Source organism: Rattus norvegicus, chromosome Y, assembly GCF_021556685.1.
Source record: "Rattus norvegicus strain SHRSP/BbbUtx chromosome Y, alternate assembly SHRSP_T2T, whole genome shotgun sequence".
NCBI classification, from domain to species: domain Eukaryota; kingdom Metazoa; phylum Chordata; class Mammalia; order Rodentia; family Muridae; genus Rattus; species Rattus norvegicus.
Genome location: NC_141555.1, coordinates 55,099,763 through 55,123,103, shown reverse-complemented (window position 1 = coordinate 55,123,103; position 23,341 = coordinate 55,099,763). Strand labels below are relative to the sequence as shown.

General features: G+C 41.6%; 1 protein-coding gene across 5 annotated transcripts; it reads left to right on the top strand.

Annotated features, from left to right (window-relative positions):
* The first annotated feature begins 14,971 nt into the window (after nucleotides 1-14,971).
* LOC134484341 (Y-linked testis-specific protein 1-like) lies at nucleotides 14,972-17,218 on the top strand. Of its 5 annotated transcripts, none has more exons than XM_087601337.1 (3): nucleotides 14,972-15,024; nucleotides 16,190-17,062; nucleotides 17,142-17,218. In XM_087601337.1, the coding sequence occupies exon 2, from the start codon at nucleotides 16,267-16,269 to the stop codon at nucleotides 17,059-17,061; it is 795 nt and encodes a 264-aa protein (XP_087457463.1). In that variant the 5' UTR covers nucleotides 14,972-15,024; nucleotides 16,190-16,266; the 3' UTR covers nucleotide 17,062; nucleotides 17,142-17,218. The 5 variants fall into 5 exon arrangements, with proteins under 5 accessions (XP_087457463.1, XP_087457462.1, XP_087457467.1 ...); XM_087601336.1 differs by having other exon boundaries at nucleotides 15,001-15,155; XM_087601338.1 differs by having other exon boundaries at nucleotides 15,011-15,155; nucleotides 16,235-17,062.
* Nucleotides 17,219-23,341: the final 6,123 nt, after the last annotated feature.

Below are 23,341 nucleotides of genomic sequence, written 5' to 3'. Positions count from 1 at the left end.
TCAATACAAATAATTGAAGCAGAAGTAAACAACTATGTTGCTACAAAAAATTTAAGTCAAGGAAGAGTTTTAAACCATGGTCAACTATATAATTGTGAAAATTTGTTCCCAAAATTGTAGGTTGTTCCCCAGGACAATAATAGCTGCACTGAACCCACATTTTATGTATACAAAGTGGGGAACCATGGCCCTAATTGGAATGATGAAGACAAAAAACAAAAACAATAGCAAAAGAGTATATTAATAGAAGAAAACCATTAATGCAAACTACCACAAACAACTTTATGTTCTAACCAGAAAAGGCACCAAAACTAAAGTCACATCTGAGCACCCCATGTGAAGACAAAAGTGAGAAGGCCATGGAATTTCTCCCTTTCATGTTTTTCAAATACTTTACAGAAACAGGAAACTCAGACTGCTTTTCCATGATTTATTAAAGGTTTTTATAGCCCTCATGTATTAAAATACCATTTGAAAGAATTGATAGCTGCTGTCTAGGTTTATTCCAAATTCACAAATTTATTGGACTAAAGTTCCAAAAAGAAACTAGGCCCAACCCTGAGCTGTATAATTATGACAAGGCAATAATAACAGATATTTTCAAGGCCCAAGCACTAAAGTACTATACTATTCAGTACAGTGATCCAATTTAATTCAAATAGCTCAAGAGAGTAGGAAGATACATCTAAAAAAGGGTTAGAAAAGTGTAGAAATATCAACTCCTTCCTCATGTATGAAAGCATTTAAGGTTCTGCAGTAAGTCCTATGAGGCAGTATTCAAGTAGCAATGGGAAGAAAGAATTCATTACAAGACAGGAGTTAAACTAGCCTGGTGGGTTTATATAAGAGAAATACTTAGAAATGAAAATGTCATGTAAACTTAAAAAAAGATTTTTTTTTCCATTTTTTTTCATTCCAATCAAAACAGACATCCATGAATAATTCCCCTCTAAGGCTTCCATAAAACTGGTTAAACAAAAATTAACATAAACATATAAAAATTTGAAAATGGAACAAAAAAAAAAAACTTGCGTATGTTTCAGAGCAGGATCACAGGGAAATGAGGTGAATCTGTGCAAGATGAAACCTAGAGTGGCAAACAGGATCTAGAATTAAGAACTGCATGAGAGGCGCAGTGGAGTAGTGACAGGAACATGGCCACGCTTGACAGATAAGGCTGGGCCCTTTACAGGAGCAAAGAATGAGGTAAGAAAATATTTCAAATAAAGCAGAACCTTTCCTTTCTTCTCACCTCAAGTATCCCATCCCTGAAAAAAACCCGTTTTGATAATAATACAGAAAAGTTATGGTATGTCACTCACTTCCCGTTTGCTTTTAACCCTCTCTCCGAAGTCAGGAAATATGAACATTTCGAATTTCCAAGAAGAAAAATTCATCGGCAAGTATATGGATGTACTGTGGAACAAGTGACAAATTGAAATATGTGAGGACAGAGGAGGTGGAGACTGTCTCATTCCACAGAGCAGAAATGTGTCTGCCCAAATTAAGAAGGGATAAGGCAACCATAACAGGTAAACTAGTTCTCAAAACATTAAGCTTATTTACATTACTCATAACTATACTTAGTTCAAAGCACTTTCCAGCTCAATCTTCATTTTGAATGATGCTGATCTATCCTGCAATGTGTCTGTACCATCTTCTCTTCCTAGTATTTGGTTTCATCATGGGGATAATAGATGATTGTGGCTGCATAGGTGATGTTTTTATTTCTATATATCACTCCCTTTACGTACTATATGTGTAGTAACATATGTGGATTCTCAGCCTCCACATACTGGAAGCCCATTCAGTGTCCCCCAAGCGGAGTATAACAGCAGACTCCAAAGGGGGAAGACCTTGAGGGTTCCCAGCCTCTGCCACTTGAGAATGCCTTCAGTGTATCCCAACCGGATTATAACATCCAACCCCAAGAGGGGAAGCACTTGAACAGCAGAGACCCGAGCGACATTCCACCTCCGGGATTACTTAGATGTACTCGGCACAAGTTCAGGTGCTCAAAACCCTAGGAAGACAAGAGATTCAAAAAATCTGATGCTCGTGTTACATAAATCCTTCAGAAATTAAAAAATCATATGAAGGGTTCAGTCAGTAAGAGGGCCCTAGATCCCAGAAGGGAACTGACAGAGAAGAAGAAATGGACTGTTCCACTTCCTCTGACGGTTCCTTAGGGCATGAGTAATCGAGTGACCAAGGATAGTAGATTACTGAGTAACCCACTGGCATAATATATATGTCGTATGTATGTAGTATGTGTATAGTATGTATGTGTGTAATACATGTATATATATGTAGTATGTATGTATGTATGTATGTATGTATGTATGTATGTATGTATGTATGTACAGTCATGTGCAGTGACCTAGAGTTGGGGACCATATGATATAGTTGCTGGGAACTGAACCCAGGTCCTCTGAGGGGAATGCAAATCATCTTAACTGACATTATTTCAGTTTCCCATCATTTGTGAAACATCTTAGCATCCATTGTGTCTTGTACTATGCAGTATTCGTTTCTTAGTGCAATGGTTTACCTTCACTCAGACTGGGTTTTGACGGTCTGTTGAATATATAAGTCTGGCATGGCAGAAGGATATGGGGGGGTGCTCTGATGCAAAGAGGGACACTGCTCTAACTGCCTCAGTCACTGTCTCAGCTGGCCTGCACTCTGCAGCATGTGCCTTCTGCAAAGGCAACATCTTTCGGTATTGCCTGAGCTGACAGCCCTTGCAGCCTCCTCTAGATCCTCCTCTGTACATCCACAGGGTATCATCTTGAGGGATCCATGAAAGGAAATCCCAGATAAAATTTCTCCAGTGCTTACTAGAACCTCAGGCAAAAGCCCAAACTCGTTGTTGGGAAATAAAACCATCTCCCAGTCAACCACAGCCTGACATCGGGTCCTATTCATCCTGCCTGCCATTCAGCCCACTAACACTTCTATTCTGTTAGGGTAAATGATCATATTTGTTTTGGGACCTAGCACATTCCAGTGTGGCCTTCATTATAACCACTTACATCTGAAATGACTCTTCTTCCAATGGATATCACAGCCTGAGAAGCCAGGTGTTAGGATGAAAAGAGAGGCTGGTGCATAAGCCAGACATTCATCCTGTCTGCGATATTGACTAACTTCATTAAATGATTTAAAAAATGTATAAATAATTAGAGAAGTTCGCACCCGAAGAATGGATTAGCACTTTCATGTTTATAATACCTTCACTGCTCTCTATATGCCTCTACCACCTCCAGGGACTCAGTTAAGCCAGAATTCATTCCCTGTTTCCACTCTAGATAAGGCACAAGTAATCCGTAGAAAACTGCTAAACTGAGACTTGAGGAAACCTGTTGGAGACATCAGTTCAGGAAGCCAGATGCCCTGGCCAAGACCTTCGAGATGGGTCTTCACAGAGTTGGCAGATTTGGAAAGTCAACAAGGTTGAAGACATGATGCCTTTCTTGGTAAGGAATTGGAGACCTGCCCTTCAGAGAAGATGGCTTCAAAGAATGAAGTCTTCAAGCACCTCTCCTTATAACAAGTGCTTGTTCCTATGGGGGTTGGGGGGCAGCTGCATTTCAACTCAGGTCCTGGAGAGTGACGTGTCCAGAACTTCATGAACTGGCTCAGTGTGGGTTGACTTAGGTGGAGAACATCTAGCTTCCTCACATCAACTAGACCAAGGAAGGATGGTCTGCTCTGTCTCTCTGCCTTGGAAAGACACCTTCATCCCTGTTCATGCCCAAGGCTTCCTATGGTCCTCACCTGTTTGCTTATGAGTCAGCTGAGGTATGTTGACATACCTCACTTTGTGCTAGCATTCCTTAAGATCTCTAAACCCCCAACCTGTCCTGTACACTCCATCTCTATTTTTCTATTTAGCTTGATTTATATTTCTTCAACAAAACATGAGCAGGAAGTGGATTTCTCAAATGGATAATGCTTGCAGTCTTCTAAAGTTGAGGTCCAGGTGAACAAAATGAATTGTGGTTCGTATCTCACACAGACAGGTCTTTGTGCCTATTTTCTTGGCTTTCGATGATGTTTAAAATGTGAGTTTTTGGGGCAGGAAATTACAAAATGGTAGCAACAACGAACCATCGTGTGTCTCTGTTAAGGTTTGTTTTATTCAAAGTGACAAACGCTCCGCCCATCACTCCATATTTAAGGAGGTACAGAGGTGAGCTAGGTCCATAAAGCGATGGGCTTAGGACCCAGGGCTGGTGGTTGTCTTCCACAGTTTGTCCTTCAAATATATCTTGCCCTCAACCTGTTATATCTGCAGTTCACAACCTTTGTGTGTCACGATCCCTGTGAGAAACTTCAGTCTCCAAAGTGATTACCTACTACGATTCATTACAGAAGTGAAATTACAATAATGAAGAAGCAACAAGAATAATTTTTTCATCAAGAGACGTAACAACATAGGAACAGTGTTAAAGGGTGGCAGCATTAGGAAGGTAGATCACTTAATTATAGTCCAAGAAAAAATGTCTAGGTATGGGCCAAATAAACAAAATACAGTATTTCCAGCATGCCAGTAACCTGGGATTAAATGCAAGCTTGGGAGATATTTTTGTGGGAAGCAGTGCCTGCTGTGAAATTACCAGCATGACAGCCCATAACTCATGATTGGAGGGATAATGACAGGACACATGGTGGGTCCCATGGCTCCAGCCACATATATAGCAGAGGATGTCATTGTCTGGCATCAATAGGAGGAGAATACCTTCGTCCTGTGAAGGTTCATTTCCCCAGCATGGGGGAATGCCAGGGTGTTGAGGTGGGAGTGGATGGGAGGAAGAGCATCCTCATAATATCAATGGGGGCTGCTGAGAATAAGTATACAAAAAAAAATCTATGATAGCTACCTGTGACACTCTCCTTGATTGTATTTATCAATGTTATGTAGTATTGTTTCTCACAAAGAGAATAGATCATCAATGCTGACCATGGCCACACCAGGTCTGTTTGAGGGTCCATGCCCTCTCCAGGCTCTGTGGATGGAGCCAAGAGAACCCTACAGGGCTTAGTGAAGCACTGACTCTAATTCACATGGCCCTGACATGAAGAGGGAGCATATCGATTCTTCTTGTTTTCGCTATGACAAAATACAAAGCAAAAACTTAACGAAGACAGGAGTGCTTGTTGAGAGGAGTCGGATATGGATGTCTCCTGAGAGGCTTCGCCAGAGCCTTACTGATACAGATGAGGATGCTTACAGCTAATCATTAGACTGAGGAACAGGACCCCAATGGAGGAGGAGTTAAAGAATGGACTGGAGGAGCTGAAGGGGTTTGCAACCCCATGGGAAGAGCAACAATATCAACCAACCAGACCCCCACCTCCCAGAGCTCCCAGTGACTAATCCACCAACCGAAGGGTACACATGGAGGGTCCTATGGCTCCAGCCACATATATAGCAGAGGATGGCATTGTCTGTCATCAATAGGAGGTGAAGCCCTTGTTCCTCTGAAGGCTCATTTCCCAAATGTGGTGGAATGCCAGGGTGTTGAGATGGGAGTGGGTGGGAAGAAAAGCATCATCACTGAAGCAGGGGGAGAGAGAAGGGGAGAGAGGGGATCCAGGAAAGGGGATAACATTTGAAATTTAAATACATAAAATTCCAATAAAAAAGTGACAGGAAGTGTTTATTTTGACCCATTGTTTTAGTTGGTACTATCCATCATGATGGGGAAAGCAGAGCAACTCGAGTGTGATGGTCACATTGCAGACCTGGAGTGTGTTCAGCTTTCTTTCTTTCTTTCTTTCTTTCTTTCTTTCTTTCTTTCTTTCTTTCTTTCTTTCTTTCTTTCTTTCCTTGTTTTAAATTCCATATACAGGTGTTTCCCTTGCTTTTATGTATCTGTATAAAAGATCCATATACAGAAGCCACAAGAAACTTAGGGAAGAAAAGCAGGTATAGCTGTCCAATAAATGTTGATTGCCAAAGGAGGGGAGGGTCTTTATGTCCTCTCCCATCTGTAATGAAGTGTTGAGTGGCCTATTCTTGTGCCCATGACCATAGCCACAATAAGTTTAAGAGTTCAATGACTAGGTACAATCTAAAAAATATCCTTTTGCTGTCCACTTCCCCATCTTCTGGTTCATATATTCCTTTCACCCACTCTCTCATGATGTTCTCTGAGCTGTTGAGGAGAAGACTTAGCTGACCTATATCCACATGATTAGTTCAACACCACTGATTCCCAACACTTTGTCCAGTTGTACGACTCTGCCCATGGTAGTCAGAGGCTTCTTCTCTGATGAGAGCTGAGTGCAACGCTGATCTGTAGATACAAATATGGATATTTGGAAGGAAGTTCGACAATGTATTTAGCATTAGGTTCTTTCATAGGGCCTATATCACCCTAAATATAGGTTATTGACTTTACAGAACCTCGTGTTGAATATGCCTTGTATCAAATTGGAAAGCCACCGGTTACTCCCATGACTGTGATGCCACTAACACATTATGGGCACATCTTGCCTGACATTTTACCTTGAATGATTCACCCCCGATTAAGGTCGTAGATGATTTTCTCCCCTAGAAGCATACATAGCACTTTCTTGAACCATGAAGGCTATCCATTATAGAGGATGATTCCACCTCAACTTCACATTTACCCTTCTGTGACCTGTGAACAAAAGGATTCAGTACCTTCAGAAATAGTGTCTTACCATCAAGTTCTGGAGGCCTACAAAGAACAATGGCAACAGCCTGTAAAGTTGTTAGGGCTTTTGTGATCTCGCTGGTCAGCAACTTTCAGGAAGACATCCCACATCTGGCACTGTGATTTTTGCTTAATTTTGGTTTTCTGTTGCTCTGATGATACACTCACCAGAGCCAACTTGGGAAGAGAAATCTTTGTTTCATTTTATCTGTTCCAGCCCATCATCAAGGAAAACCAAGACAGGATTGTGAAACAGAAGCTACAGCTACAGAGAGTGCTCAGTGGCTTTCTTCTAAGCTCACATTCAACTACTTTTACAGAGTCCAGACCCACCTGCATAGGGCAGTGCTGCCAACAGTAGACCAGGCACTCCAACATCAGTTAACAGTCAAGGAAATTCCACCTAGACGTAGTCATGGCCAATCTGACGGAGGAATCTCCTCAACCGAGGTTGATTCTTCCTAGAATAGCCATCAATGACTAGACTAGAAATCAATGAAAATAAAAAAAGAAAAGAAATAAATATCTTCAGGAGGAGCTTGGCTTTTCCATGGAGGGTGCCTCCATTTGAACTCAACAGTCGATTTTGTAAATATATTCTGTAACACAACATTTTATAACCCCTCTCACCAAACCCGGTTCTAACCTAATCACCTAAGGGGAGATGGAGTGGAAAGTAAGTTTTAAAAAAATAATTGGAGCAGAAAGAAATGCTTCTTGGAAATAATGCAAAAAAGGAAGCATTTCTGTATTCTAGATGCTTTCCTGGCATCATCTGTGCAAAGGTAATGAAAACCGTTACGTTCCAGTTACCATAATTTCCAGTGTTACAAATCATATAAATAATATTGCTTATCATTCATAAAACACATTGGCACTAATCATTTTTTTTGGTTCTTTTTTTCGGAGCTGGGGACCGAACCCAGGGCCTTGCGCTTCCTAGGCAAATGCTCTACCACTGAGCCAAATCCCCAACCCCGGCACTAATCGTTTTGATGTGTTTTTTTTTAACTCATTCCTAATGTAGATCTGATGAAGTGGAATTGTTCGCCTGCTCATTTATATATGAGGGAAGTGAGGTTTAAATTTCGAGCTAATTTCCCATTACTCTAAAGTAATAAATGGCAGAGTAAGACATCCACACCTTCTCTGGCTTCATGGCATGGCCTCGTGAGCAATGCAAGTCACGGTACCTTGGCAGGGAATTCCAAGGATCAGTACATGGCAGCTGAAAGTTGTCTTGGATGCAATACTGGGAGTAAGGCTCAAGTCAGCCAAGCCCCACCTCAGTATTCCTGAAACGGTACACCAGAATATGTTAGAGAGCGAGGAGACTAAACTAATCATCTGGTTGTCCTCAGCAGGTTGTATACATCCGTTACTGAGGGTTCATAATTATGTTGGTCTTTATGGGGATGGAAAGGAACACTTATTTAGATCGCCACCTCCTACTATGTGCGACTACAGTGGAGACAATGCCTTAAGACCAAAGTTTTTTGTTTTGTTCGTGTGTGTGTGTGTGTGTGTGTGAGTCTGTGTGTGTGTGTGTGTGTGTGTGTGTGTGTACATGCATACAAGTGCAGTGTATAAAGTATGGACTAATACATTTCTCTTCTACCTTATTCATTGAAGCAGCATTTCTCAGTCAAAACCAGAGTTCTCCAATATGACTACACTTGACAGCTATCTTGCCCTGGGTATCTGCCCTAACTCTTCCTCCCTGGACTGGGATTCTATGTGAGCAACAAAGCCTACTCATCATTTACCTGAGACCTGTGAGCCATCTCCTCAACTGCTAAGGTTCAAGTCCCGGTGTTGGGCCCATCTCCTTTACTTTTGTTTTCTTATTTTTTTTGTCTTGGTCATAATATCAGAACCAGGTTAAGGTATGACTGGCTCACTCAAACAATCACTCAAATCCCACAAACAAATGTGTCCTAATAAGGAGGAGGACCCTGCTGACTCTTTGTTCTGTAAAGTCTTACCTTAACAGATGAGTTAAAGGATGGGATTATTCTAGTAGGTGATTGTGGATGCTGTTGTTGATGTTGAAGGAGGCTGGCAAATGAGGGGCCACAGCTGTGTCAATTATAATAACAGATACAAAGCTGAGTGTGGTAGTGCATACCTATATTCTCAATACTCTCAAAGATCACAAGTTCAAATCCAGCCTGGGCTACATAGTAAGTCCAATGGAAGCCTGGGCTACATCGTAAATCCCAGGCCAGCTTGGGCTACAGAATAAGTCCATGTCTAGCCTGGGCTACATAGTAAGTTCAAGGACAACCTGGGCTACATAGAAAGTCCAAGGTCTGCTTGGCCTACTTACATGACTCTTCTCCAAACAACAACAGTTTTTTTTTCTTTTTTGGTTTCTGTCTCTTCTATTTCCGGTACACCAATTCCAGTGCTGTAGTTTGGGGTTGTGGAGGAGAACTTTCGTCATGTCTGATGGTCCAGGATTTCCCAAGCAGCATGGCAAACAAAACAGTGCAGCAAACAAGTCCGTTTCGATTGTTGAAGAAAAATATGACACATGGAAAGTGCTGTCTGAAGAAATGGCTCTAAGATGAGACAACGCCTCGGGAGACTGGGCTTGAATCTTGTGCTAGTTTCCTCATGATGAAAACAATGATGTTCTAAACCACATTCTGTTTTGGGAATACAATGCTGTGCTTCCATTTCAACAGTGCATTATCTCCATATGGCAACCCTGGAAATCTTGTCTGATATTAAACAGATTATAGGAGAGACAGGTAGAGAATAAACACTGTCATTAAAAAGGGATTATACGATGAATATTTTTTTAATTTTTGTCTGTCGTACCAGGTTCAGTGTTCTGCATAAACTCTAAAACACGACAATTACTTTTTGTTTTTAAAATTGCCAAAGAGAATGGACCTTATACTTTCTATCTAGGTCTAATTGAGACGATGAAATACCATTCAATGCTTGAAAAAAGAAAACAAACTGTGTTTCATTGTCTTTTTTTGTTAATTTCTTATTTTTAGTGTTTTGGGGTTCATTTTAACAATTATTTTTTTCATTGAATTAATTATTTTCTTATTTTCTAGTGTAGATAAAAATTTAGGTTGCTGGTCTTTGTTTCTAATCTAAGAATTATTGTTTTAAATAAAGTTTCCTCTTAGCACCGTCATAGTTATGTCTTACATATTTTGATAGTATGTTTCCTATCTTCTTCTTTTTTTCTTACTGTTACATAATTTAATTATTTCTTGACATATGTATTACTTGTGAATGTGTAATTTAATGTTTCTAGACTGGGAGACTCCTGTTGTCTCTCATTGAAGACTTCTATTTTAGTTATGTTGTATTAGCAGAACACATCCCTAGGGGCTGGAGATGCAGCTCAGTGGACAGAGTGCTCACTTGGCTCTCACACAGCTCTGGTCTCCACCTACAGTGGTGTGGTGGTACATGCCCATAGTCCCTTTACCAGGAGAAGAATCAAGACTTCAAAATCATCTTGGGTGCATAGTGTGTTTGAGGCCAGCCTGGGCTACATGAAACCTGTATAAACATATATGTCCCAAAACACATCTTTTCTTAGGCATTTTCCACACTTTGTTCTATGGTTTCTGAGTGTCTGAAAAGTCCAGGGGTACTTGAAGGAAAAGAACAACCTGGTGCTACTAGGGACTGTTAGTTCAGAGACATTGCCTGGTGAAGCCATCTCATCCTAGCTGGTTTCTGCCTGCCTCTGTTGCTGATGGGCTGATGTGTGTCCACAGCTTTACTCATAATTGCCCTGCTTCATTTTTAGCTGGACACATTCTTGCTTCCTGGTAAGGCTTTGATGGAGTAGTGACATAAAGAATTGGGGTATCCTTCATGCCCACTGATTCTCTCAACAATAAGGTCTTTCTCTGTAGAAATAGTTTCTCTGTTGCATACATTATCAGAAATAAATAAAACACTCTTTTGTGTTTTATTTTGACACTGAGTTTCATTATGTAGGTAGGGCTGGCCTGAAACTCACTTTATTAACCTGGTAGGCATTGAACTCACAGAAATCACCTTACTTCTGAGTACTGGGATTAAAGGGACATACCTGGCTCCTTCTCTTTTTAATTTGTTTTTTTAATTTTTCTCTATGGTGTGTGTGTGTGTGTGTGTGTGTGTGTGTGTGTGTGTGTGTGTGTTTTGACCAAAGAGTCTATCAGATCCTCTGAACCCTGATCCTCTGTAAGAGCAACCAGTGTTCCTATGCAGTAGGCCATCTCACCAACCCCTTCTGCCTGTTTTGTAGGTTTCTCATTGACGACGCTTGAATCCTGGCTTTAAAATCCTTGTTGACAATTCTGACAATGGTTTTCTCTTGGTGTCACCACCAGGGAACTGGTTTTTCTCCTCTGCTTTTCATTTAGGGGGATTGTCATGGTGTGACGTGATTTCCATTTTGACACCACTTGTCTAGATGTCAGTAGTCCTGACACTGTGGGTACAGTGGCTGTGTATCCTTCATAAACTTTTGGTGGTGTATTGTTTTTTTTTGGGGGTTTGCCTGATTGAATAAAAGGGATTATAACTCCAGTTCATACCAACAGACATATTTTAGACGGGTCAGGAAGAGTGGTTTCCAACCTTCCTAACACAACCTTTTAATACAGCTCCACCAACTGTAACATTATTTCATTGCTACTTCATAACTTTAATTTTGCTATAGTTATGAGTTGTAATGTAAATATCTGGAATACAGCATATATGATATGTGACTCCTGTGCAAGGGCAATTTGAGCTCCCAAAGCGGTCTCAATCCAAGGATTAAGGACCACTGATCTGGACTTAGTGGGATGCCCTTACCGACGTAGATGGGTTTCCCAGTGTTGGTGGGGAGGAGTCTCCTCTCTTGAAGGCAAAGGATCTTCCAAGATCAGGCTTTTTCCTGGGTCCCTCTATAATAGTGTACACACTCTTGATGGTTACTGATGTATCAAGTGACTCCAGGCAGTTTTCTTTCACATCCTCGAAGATAGGATTCTAAAAAGGGTTCTGCTAGACAAAAGCAGTGGCTGAAGCTATCCCTAGTGATCTTTCCCTTTTCCTAATGGCTCCTTGTCCACGAAAGGCCAACAGTAGATGTCTGAGTCCATTCTAAGCTGCAACTTTCCAATCTACACTCTTCCTCTGTGCTGTTTCTTTAACAAAGAGCACTCATGCTAAACCTGAAACCATCTTGTCTTCAGTCAGCACTAACAACCTAGTCCTCTCTGCCAGCTATGCTTTCCCATATGACCCAGCTGCTCACAATTCTGAGGCATGTTCATGCTTTTATGGACAAACAGAATGGCACTGATTGGCTAGTGTATAATGACACAGATTCTGTATTATTATGATTCAGAAACCTGTAAATACAAGATGAAGAGACCATCGGCAGAGGAAGGAGTTCTTGTGAAATGTTGTCACCACAGAAGGGATCCAGGGGGCTAGGAATAAAAGAGAGGGAGCCAAACTCCTTTTTCATAATTTAACCTTTTTCCACAATAGCATCATTAATGGATCTTTATTTGTAGGTTGCATCCCTCTTAACCTAATCAATTCTTCACAACTACATTCCCACTGGGGATTAATCTTCAGAAAATAAATGTTGGGTGATCACATTCAAACCAGAGATGATGGTGAATATTTGGAAATCTATAGTGGGGGTGGGTATTATTCTTCCCACGTGGTGTACCCTTAAGATCTCTAACTACCTCCTTCCCCACGGTAGCCTCACTGAATGACATGAATTCCGGGTTATTAATGAGGTACAGAAACCAAAGCTCATTGCCATATCCTGTCACAAGTATCAAGCTCGCAACAGCAAGAGCCCAGTGGGAAGGAAAATATGAATAATCTTTATGGTATCTCTAAAGCATAAACCCCCAATTTAATCAAAACATTGTTTTAGACTCAGCTCTCTTATATCGATATTCTTTAAATGTACAAGTCAGTGGGCTTGCATGTGACTCCTAGTACAGGTTTATACTGTACATTAGCCATCTTCTTTCTCACAACTCACCACCATTTCCACCTGCACACACACACACACTCACACACACACACACACTCACACACACACACACTCACACACACACACACACACATACACACACACACACCCTGCTGCTCCCCTTCCTTTTCCTAAATGCCCAATTTCACATAATATCCCTTATTAAAATCTAAATTTTGCAATCATCTGTTTGAGTCTGGCTTGTTTCACTTAATATACTGTATTTTACAGTTCCATCCATTTTTCTGAGAACAAAACCCTTTGCTCTTACACATAGATGAAAATCACATCAATGTATATCAACTTTTTTAAGCCATTCATCCAGTGATCAACAGCTAAGGTTATTCCAATGGCTTGTCTATTGCACACAGTGTGGCAATCAGAATGAATGTGCAGGGGTCCTGGTTAGTTTTTATTGTCAGTTTGACTCAACCTGGGAAAAAGGAGCCTCAGCTGAAGAATTGCCTCCATCAGAACGTCCTTTGGCACATTTGTAAGGATTCTTTTTTGATGGTTGATGTAGAAGGGTCTAGCCCACTATGCATAGTGTCATCCCCTATGAAGGTGGCCCTGGGTTGTATGAGAAGGAGAGAAAGCTGAGTAGGTCATGGATAGGAATCCAGTACTCAGCATTTCTAAGTTGTCTCTGCTTCCTTTCCTGCCTCTAGAGTCCTGCCTGAGTTCCTGCCCCTACTTTGCTCAGTAACAGACTGGTACTTAGAAGCCTAGAGTGTGAAAATTTTCCTCCTCAAGTTGATGGCTATGATGAGATTATTCTTCTTGTTGCCTACTTGTTCTTCACTTTTTTGAAAGTTCTGTCTGTTTAATGTTCTTAAAATGATGATATCACATGTTTTCTCATGGGCTCTCTGTCTCTCACCGTGTCTCTCTCTGTCTCTGTCTCTGTCTCTCTCTGTATTTGTGTGTTTGAGTGTGTATATGTGTATGATTGTGTGTGTGTTTGTGTGTGCATGTGTGTGTGTTTGTGTGTGTATGTATGTGTGTGTGTTTGTGTTTCTATGAGTGTTTCTGTGTGTATGTGCGTATGTTTGTGTATGTGTGTGTGTGTGTGTGTGTGTGTGTGTGTGTGTGTGTGTGCTTTCCAGGGTTAAAAAAATCCCCAATGCTTTAAATCTCTGCAGGTGCCTAGAGAAGGAAGATTAAGGGGAGAGAGGGGGGGAATTCATGTCATTTGAGTTAACCCCACATTGAGGTCAGCCACATAGTCGACCAACAGTCACATAATGGCAGAGTAGTCATAAGAGCAGAGAGAGAGTAAAACTCAAAGTGTGAAAGAAAATGTGCTTAAAACTACGATAGAAGGAGAAAAAGAAGACGGTGCACTTAGAAAATTGGACAGATTTTAAAAAGCTGACATAAGTCGTTAAGCTCTAAGTACATTTAAAAAATTATAATGTTAAAGTGGAAGGGAATTATTGGGAAGAGGGAAGGGATGGTCAGAGTGTAGTGGGGACAGGGGAGGGTTCTAAAAAGAATCCTTTTGAAGATCTGAAGAACTATGTGACACAAACAATTAAAGTGGCCTGTAATTTACAGGTAAATTCCATACTTACCTGGATCCAGTATTCTGTCTACCCATATTTCAAAAACAAAATTACCTCATCTATTTCATCCTGTTTTACTGCATTTGATCTAATAAATTCCTTGTAATCAGAAGTGCTGATAAATTTTAAAGACATTTAAAATATGACTGGTCGATATTGGGTTTGTGATAAGTTTATTCCGACTTTGGAAGCAGGTCCAGGAGCTAATTTTTCCTCGCTCTTTGCAAAGAATCCATAATTCATGATTGCCATTGTCTTCAATACAAGGTATTTAATCTTGTCAAATTCCAGCTTTGTTTCAATAAAAATGGCCCTCCTCTAATTGTGGGTTTTGATAGAGCTAATTCTGTTGTTCTATCCTGTGTGCTGCCTCGGAAAGAGAGCCTAGCAATATTTCTGATACGGAGAATAACTTAAAGTTAACCAAAGAAAACATAGGAGCTGGGAAAATAACCACCAAGGATGTTGGTGACTCAGAAACCAAAGAGTTTTTCAGAAAAATAAAAAGCATGAAAAGAGCTACTTGGGCAGACTGTGACTCGAGTCATCAGAATATTTGGGTGGGGACTTTATTTTGGTTCACCAGGAGGCTACATGAGAAGCTAAAACCTAGATGCTGGAAGTTTCTAAGCGTAACTAGGGAAGGAACTGGCCTGAGAGGGGTTCTATGACGTAAGCAGAGCCTGGATGATGTCACAGAGCACAAGGGCGGAGGTTGCGCATCTCTTCCACTTGGAGGCGCTAGACTACTTTGAAGGTGGGTTCACTATCTTTGGAGCGGGGTGTGAAAGCTAGTTCAGCTCCTGAACCCCACAACTGTTCAACAACCTATTGGTGCCTGACCGGTTTCAGAAGACAGAATCTGGACGACTAGGACATTTTCTTTTGGTAAATACGTTTATGAAGATAACTGGGACCCTTGTAGCACAGAAAGCTAAAAGTTTTCCCTCGTACAGCAAGTAACCTTACGTTCTAATGTCTTCCACGTTTGAGAGCTAGGCAGATGGTCTAGGCTAGTCAGTCTCCGGAGTTTATTATTCTTTGCTAACAATATCTAATTCAAAATTCTACTAAAATGCCAAAGCTCCTCTCTGTGCCTGTGTATTTTTGGAGAAAATATTTCTCTTTTTTTTTTTTTTTTTTTTTTTAATGGAGCTGAGGAACCCAGGGCCCTGTGCTTGCTACGCAACTGCTCTACCACTGAGTTAAATCCCAACCCCAGTAGATATTATTTCTAAAAGGCTATTGTTGCCTACACAAAAGACTCTTGTTGCGGTCGAAAATGCAACAGCTTCGGGGAATAAACCTGGGGCTGGGTCAGGATGCACAGTAGAGAAGGCCAGTGGACTGCTGTGCTTTGTCTCTGGGCAGATACTTGTGGATGTTGCCAAATAGCTCATAGTTAGAGGGTAGAGAAGGGGTGTGGCCACCCTTCTGGCTCCTTTGCTATCCTTTCTCTGTTCTGCTTGCTTAAAGTGGGGACAAGGATACTTAATCCCACACTGACCTAGCCATTCAAGGAGATGTTCCTCAGCATAGGCAAAGTGCCTCGGGCTGAAGAAATATGTCTAAATATGTTATTCTGAGCTGTAGAGAACCATTTTTTCATTTTCCTTTGAACTTTAGATTTTGATTTATGAGATTGGGTTTTTCTGTGGGTAGTTTTGTCTATCCTGGAACTAATTCTGTAAACCAGCCTGGCCTTGATCTCACAGAGGTCTGCTTCCCTCTGCTTCTGGAGTGCTGGAATTAAAGGTGTGCTCCACCATTGCCCAGCACTTCTATGAACTTCTGATTATGACAGCATTAGATTCAGATGCTCAAACCTGTTTACCATCGCCTTCCTCACCTGCTCCAAAGTTCTCATAGACAAGAGCCTTGGTCCAGCACCATCCCCAACCCCACCCCCATTGTTATTGCAGGTACTCATATGACAGAGGTACCAGCTTTGTCTCTGGTTTAAGCAGGTGAGCTCTTCAAACCCAGGCCATGGGAAAGTATGAAGCCTGAACGCAGAACAATAGCCACAAGACAGTGGACCAGGAGTACCGTGGCCTACCACACTAGGTCTACAGCCAAGAAGAAGAGGGTGTCTGTAAGGAGGATGAGCACACCATCCTTCCAGAAGCGGAAGAGGAAGAGGCCTTCTCCCCAGTCCCTGGGGAACATTGTGGGGTGCAGAATTTCACACGGATGGAAGGAAGGTGATGAGCCCGTCACCCAATGGAAGGCCATAGTTCTAGATCAACTGCCAACAAATCCCTCTCTCTATCTGGTCAAGTATGATGGAGTTGATTGTGTCTATGGACTGGCACTTCACAGTGATGAGAGGATTTTAAAGCTTAAGGTCTTGACTCACAAAGTTGTGTTTCCTCAAGTGAAAGACGCCCAACTCGCAAGTGCCATGGTTGGCCGTGCTGTGGAGCATAAATTTGAGGGCAAACATGGCTCTAAGGACAACTGGAGGGGGGTGGTCCTAGCCCAAGTGCCAATCATGAAGGACTGGTTTTACATCACCTATGAGAAAGATCCAGTCCTATATATCTATCAACTCCTGGATGATTACACAGAAGGTAATCTCCGTATCATTCCAGAGATTTCGCCAGCAGAGGTGAAGTCAGAAGTTGGCAGCGACATCTTAACAGGTCAATGTGTGCAGTTCACCAGAAGTGACGGGTCCAAAAAGATCGGCAAAGTCATTTACCAAGTTCTAGCCAAGCCTTCCGTGTACTTCATCAAGTTTGATGGCGACGTCCACATCTATGTCTATAATCTGATGGAAAAGATCCATTAAGGTGAAATTCACAAAGTGAGGGGACATATATGGGGAATTTATAGGATTGGGGTGAAAATGTTTGTTTTTCTGTGTTTCAGATACCCAATGGCCTTTGACATCCCCAGTATCTTTTCCAGTGGAATTTGTTTTTGCTCTAAAAATTAAAATGTGTGATGTGATGTGTTGTGTATGCACACTTTTGTGGAGGAGACTGGCTGTGGTGGATGGAACATTGAGAGGAAGCCGGAAAGTTCAAGGCTGTGAACAGTAAGTCTAATGTCACATACACTAAAACAAACAGTACTGAGCTAGTCTGGTCTTTAGGGAGAGGAAAAAACTGGAGATAAGGCTTAGAGGAGCAGGGATGGCACAGGGGAAAAAAAAGATGGATGTTTAGGAAGCAGTGGAGAGGGGCCAGAAATAGATAGACTCTCTGAGGGGAAGTTTGAGGGAGAAACAGATAGTTGGCGAAAGAGTGGCAGGTAACAGAGAGGTGGTCTTGGAACCCAAGGGGAAACCCAATAAACTGATCCAAGCAGACTCAGAATCAGAGAAGATCAGGGATTGTTTGACTAACAAAACCTAATGAAACCAGTTTCACATATGTAGATGTATTATTTTTATTTATCTAGGTAGGGCAAGGAATGAATACAGGAGACCACAGTGACAAGAATAGTCAGGTCCCCTGGAGCTGAAATTAAAGGTGGTTGGGAGCCATCGGACATGAGCTCAAAGAACAAATCCCAGTCCTCTTTCAAAGCAGATGAGCTCTTAATCCATTGGTTATCTCTGAAGGCCCCTAAAGTCATCTTTTTAAATAAATCCAACCTTCACATGCAGAGAAGAGACCAGGATGAGGGTAAGAAAGAATAAATTGATGGTGATGTGGAAGAAAGACTAAAGAACACATGTGGGAGTTGAGGATACTGAGGGACGAAGGAATTCCAAGATGGAGTTCTCAAAAAGTGAAGCAGAGACCCAGGAAGAACAGAAAGGGTCTCGAATGACTTGAACTTGGGCCACATCCATATTGGTCTCTTTGCTTCCTTAAAGAACAGCCAAGCTATCACTACAGAGGGTGGATGTGAGCTGGTGGCTTCCCCAGAGGACATTTTGACGAGGATAACTCAAGAATAGTGAATGCCAAATTAAGTTTATATCTATCGATTCCTGAAAGTGCCATAAAGCCCATTATTTTGTATGATCAGTAAAAAGAAATTTAAAAAAGAACATGAGGATGCCATGAGCTTATGTCAGGTATTACGTGGATCCTTTGTTTAGCTTCCCTGAGCACTGTTAGACTCTGTTGGATCCTGTAATATTTTTGAGGTCTCTTCTGAATGCCCCTAGATGACCACAAAGGGCTCCTGCACTGGCTTATCTTGCCTGACTCTCCTTCGACTGGATGGCTTCCTACAGACCTCTGGGCCCTTTTACCTTATCTAGCCCCAGGAAGTTCCCATCTTTTACTCACATGAAAGCTTATCCACAGAAAACTCTTGATGGTGCATCCAATGCAGAGGTGCTGATCTCTCCTATGCCATTTGCCGTGACATTAAAATGCTTTGCGGTTCCTGACCACGTAGCTCTCTCCTCCTGAGAAGCTCCTGTGCACTACATGGGGACTCTCTGAGCCACATCTACACTCCAAGTGTTTCTTTGTAGGCAACCTTACCTTCTACTCATTCATTGCTGTTTCTTCTCTCAAGAATAAGTTTCTCATTGTAGGACTTGAAAATATTTTCTATCTTTGATTAATTCTGCTGTTTGGAATTTTTATACTGGCTGGTTGTCTACCAGTTTCATTTCTGCGAAAAGACACCATGACCAATGCAACTTATAAGGGATAAAATTTTCTGGGGGGGGTTCTATTTTTTTCAGAGTTGGGGATCATACCCAGGGCCTTGGGCTTCCTTGGCAAGCGCTCTACAACTGAGGTAAATCCCAAACCCCAAGGGACAACATTTAATTAGGGCAGGCTTTCAGGTTCAGAAGTTCAGCCTATTTTCATCAAGGCAGGAATCATGGAAGCGTCTAGGCAGACATGTTGTTGGAGAAGCATATCACCCCCACAGTGATATGCTTCCTCCAACAACACCACACCTACTCCCACAAGGCCACACCTCCTACTTGTGCCACACTTACCATGGGAAAATCACATTCTAAACACCACCCTGATTTTATGCCAACTTGAAACAAGCTAGAGTCATCAGAGAAGAGGGTGCCTCATTTGAGAACATGCCTGTATAAGATCCAAATGTAGGGCATTTTCTTAGTGATTTGTGGGGGAGGGCCCAGCCCACTGTGAGCGGCACCATTCCTAGGCTGGTGGTCCGGGTTCTATAAGAAAGCAAGCTAAGCAAGACATGAGGAGCAAGACAGTAAGCAGTGCCACTCCATAGCCTCTGCCTCAGTTCCTGCCTCCAGAATCCTGCCTGTTTGAGTTCCTGTCCCAACTTCCTTTGGTGATGAGCAGCAATGTAGCTGAATAAAACTTCTCTCCCTAAATTGCTCTTTTGGTCACGATGTTTCCTTACACCAATAGGAACCCTAAGTAAGACAATGTCTTATAGAAACAGTGTATCTAGTAGAGCCACAGACTCTTACCTCATAACCACAAATAAAAGGTATAGACACTTTGTTTTAATTTAAAGGTAAGGGTTGCTCATGTACTGATCTGTGAAGTTCTAGTTTGCTTCCTTCTCTCGGTGATGAATGTCATGATCAAAACTACCTTGCGTAGGAAAGGGTTATTTGCCTTACAGGTTAGAGACCATCACTGAGGGAAACCAGAACAGGAGCTTGAAGCGGTAACAAGGACACTGTTTGTTGGCTTGCCCCCTGTCTCAGTCATTGTTCTGTTGCTGTGAAGAGACACCATGGTCAGGGCAACTGCTATAAATGAAATTATGTAATTGGAGGATAAATTACAATTTCAGAAGTCTGGTCCATCATAATGGCAGGGAGCAGAACACTGGAGAAATAAAGAACTACTGCTTTGTAAGCAGAGAGAGAGAGCGAGAGAGAGAGAGAGAGAGAGAGAGAGAGAGAGAGAGAGAGAGAGAGAGAGAGAGAGAGAGAAATTCTGGGAAAGCACTGGGCTCTTGAAAAATCAAACACCACCCTTGTCAACACACCCACTTCCTCCAATAAGGCCACACGTCTTAATGCTTCTAATCCTTGAAAATTTTGTCACTCCCTGTTAACTAAATATTCAAATATATCACTGTGGGAGCCTTTCTTATTCAAACCGCCACACTCCCCATGTCTTGCTCCATTACTATTTCTTACAGCCTAAAAGGCTATTCCTTTTATACATGACTACTGATGAACTTTCCCACAATGGTGGGCCCTTCCACAATAATCATTAATCAAGAAAATGTTCCATAGACTTACCCAAAGACTAACTATTGGAGGCAGTTCTTGAATTGTTCTCTCGTCTAAGTTGACTCCAGATTGTCAAATTGGGGGAAAAAAAGAGAGAGAGAGAGAGAGACCCAGCACCGTAATGTTTCTCTTACTCCATGTTACATACTCACCACCAGACACTCTCTTCTCTCAGTGTATAGACCCACTTCCCTGTATGGTAGAACTGAAGAGTAACTACTGTCACCAACATGAATACTTGAGTATATATGACAAGAAATGAATACATTCTACAGCTCAAAACGCCAAGCAAAAGCATTTTAGTGTGTGCTACACTTACTGGGAGACTGTCAGTCACTAGCCATTTAATGGCTCACAGTAGACCACAGAACCAAAAAGTAACAACCTACATATCATCTCCTCTCAGCAGGAGACAAAACCCTTTCTCAAAACCCATGAATATATCTGTACGCTTAGATTTTTTCAAAACCTACTTTATTTAGGGTTCTAAAACACTTCAAACACCCTTCTAGCCCACCAACCAGAGGTAAGAGAGAGAGAAAGTTGATAGGAAAAGGTTGAGAGTTGTGGACCTATTTAGAAGTAATTCTTTGGGGTAACTCCAATCTTCATTGTGCAGTACTGTCCAATAGGAGATGCAAAAAATGAATCAGTAGCAGTGCTTTGATCTGGCAGAGACCACAAGTCTCTAAGAAACCAAAAGAAGCAGCAGAAGCATTCAGAATCAGCCCGAATAGCTCAGGTTCTTTTGTGCATTTATCATTGCGGAAGGAAGACTATCGAAGAACATTGAAGCCTTGCTGGTGTAGCAATGTAAAAATGTCATCTCCCTGTCTGTGGGATTTCATTTATGTTCTTCATAAACATCCTGTACCCATTCAAGCGTGTGCTCCAGCGAAATATCATATGCCTTCTCATGTGTCTGCTTCAGCAAAATATCCTCTCCTAACATAGCTTCCAGAAAAACATCCTGTGACAAAAGTGAGTTTCCAAAGAAACTAAATTTTTTCCACTTCATCTAGTCTTATCTCCCACTTGGCCATGACATCTCAAAACATATTATGGCAGTCTTGCAAGGCTCCTAGGCCTCAGCTCCATCACCAACTGGAGCTTCTGCAACTGAACTCCGTGAAACTCATCCCCTTTTATGAGCACAACCTTCAGTTATCCCCGCAAACATTGTGTTCTCTCCATCTTTGCTCTCAGCCAATAGCTGTCCAACTAACAGCCAACTAGGCTGTGACCAGAAAAACCCTCATCAAGAAAGCCAATGAATTTGACATGATTTTTTTTTCCCTGATGGAACGGAGTGTTCTGCTTGTATGGTTAACCTGGTGTCTGAGTCATCTGTAATAAAACCCACTACTATTAAGTTCAAAATCACAGGAACTATGACAAATAGCAAATCACACGACAAGCATCATTGTTGTCCAAGCCTTTTCTGCAGCCTTATTGAAGTATAATGTACATACTTAAAAATCCATTTATTTTAAGTGTGTATTTTAATGATTTTATAGCAAAATTTATAGCTTCCTTCCCTTTTTTAATACTCATTTCCCACTATTTCATACGATATCGAAGTCTATTAAAAACACAGAAGTGAAGTCAGGAGAACAACAAGAGGAGGAAGCAGGAGGTTCTTGATTTGCTAAGACAACAGATACATTGGCAGAATCGTCTGGATAAAACCACTTGGGATACATTGGTTCTTCTCTTAGAGTGCAGCCTCCAGAAAAAGTGTTTAAAGGATTAAGTCATGGGTCCTCCTACATCATATCCAGACATGACCTGGTATGGTCAGCATCACTTTGGCCACTTTCATGTTAATCCCATTCATCACTCTTACAAGTTGCCTAGCAACTCACATAGTTAACAAACTTATTTGGTTCATGGTTTCATAGGTTTCAGTCCATGGTCACATGATCATGAAAGGGTCACGATAGAGCTCAACTGCTAATCCCACTGGCATCCAGGAAGCATCAACACAGGAAGAGACCAAGAACAAAAAACACCCTCCAAGACATGTCGCAAATGACTAAGTTCCTTAATTTCCTATCTCCCAGTTTCCTGCCACCTTCATACACATCCATCAACAGATGAACTCATTGATTACAGCACACAGGGTCCAATTGCTTTTCATAGTCCCACCTTTGAACATTGTACTGGGACAATGTGTATCTTAAACCCATAGGGTAGGGCCAGAAGGTTGTGTCAGAGGTCTAAACTTCACCTCACATTAGAAACAGCTGGGTAGGTTTCTCAAAATCTCCTATTTCTTTCTGGTACTGAGCTACACCATGTCTGCATTGCAGCATTTTGTCTGCAATCAATTGTAAAGATGCCCCCCACCATGTGTTGGTTTGAATGTAAAATGGGACATCACTAATATAGACACACAAGTATATACACAGACTCAAAGTGAGAGGCAAAAAGGGAAGGAGTTGAGTCTTAGGAACCCACAAGGAAGAGGGAGTGGAAATATAAGATACAGATGTTATCGAGACCCAGAATAAAGCATTGTCTTCTATACAAGACAGGACCACTAGCGTCAGCCCTAGCTGACAGGAAAGGGAGAGTCAGTTTTCTACAAACATAAAGATGGTGATAAGTTGGGCAGGCTCCAGTGGCTTGCCCAATGCCCATGAATTTATGGGCAGCATAAATGACTTTAGTGGGTTATTACAGAGGGGAGAAAGAGAGCCTGAATTTGGGAAAAGGAATTAGGTGTATATGGAACTGGGAGGAGTTGGGAAGAGAAGTGAGAAGTAAATTCTATCATTATATAATGTACAAAGTTCTCAAGGAACTAATAAAAGTGGTTTTTAAAATACCATATCTGTACTGAACACATACAAACCCTATTTCTTTACATCTCCTAAATAACAGCCCCTCATACAAACTCATACTTGAT

Coding starts and splice junctions, on each gene's coding strand:
- LOC134484341 (XM_087601337.1), top strand. CDS start 16,267: ATGAAGCCTGAACGCAGAACAATAGCCACAAGACAGTGGACCAGGAGT.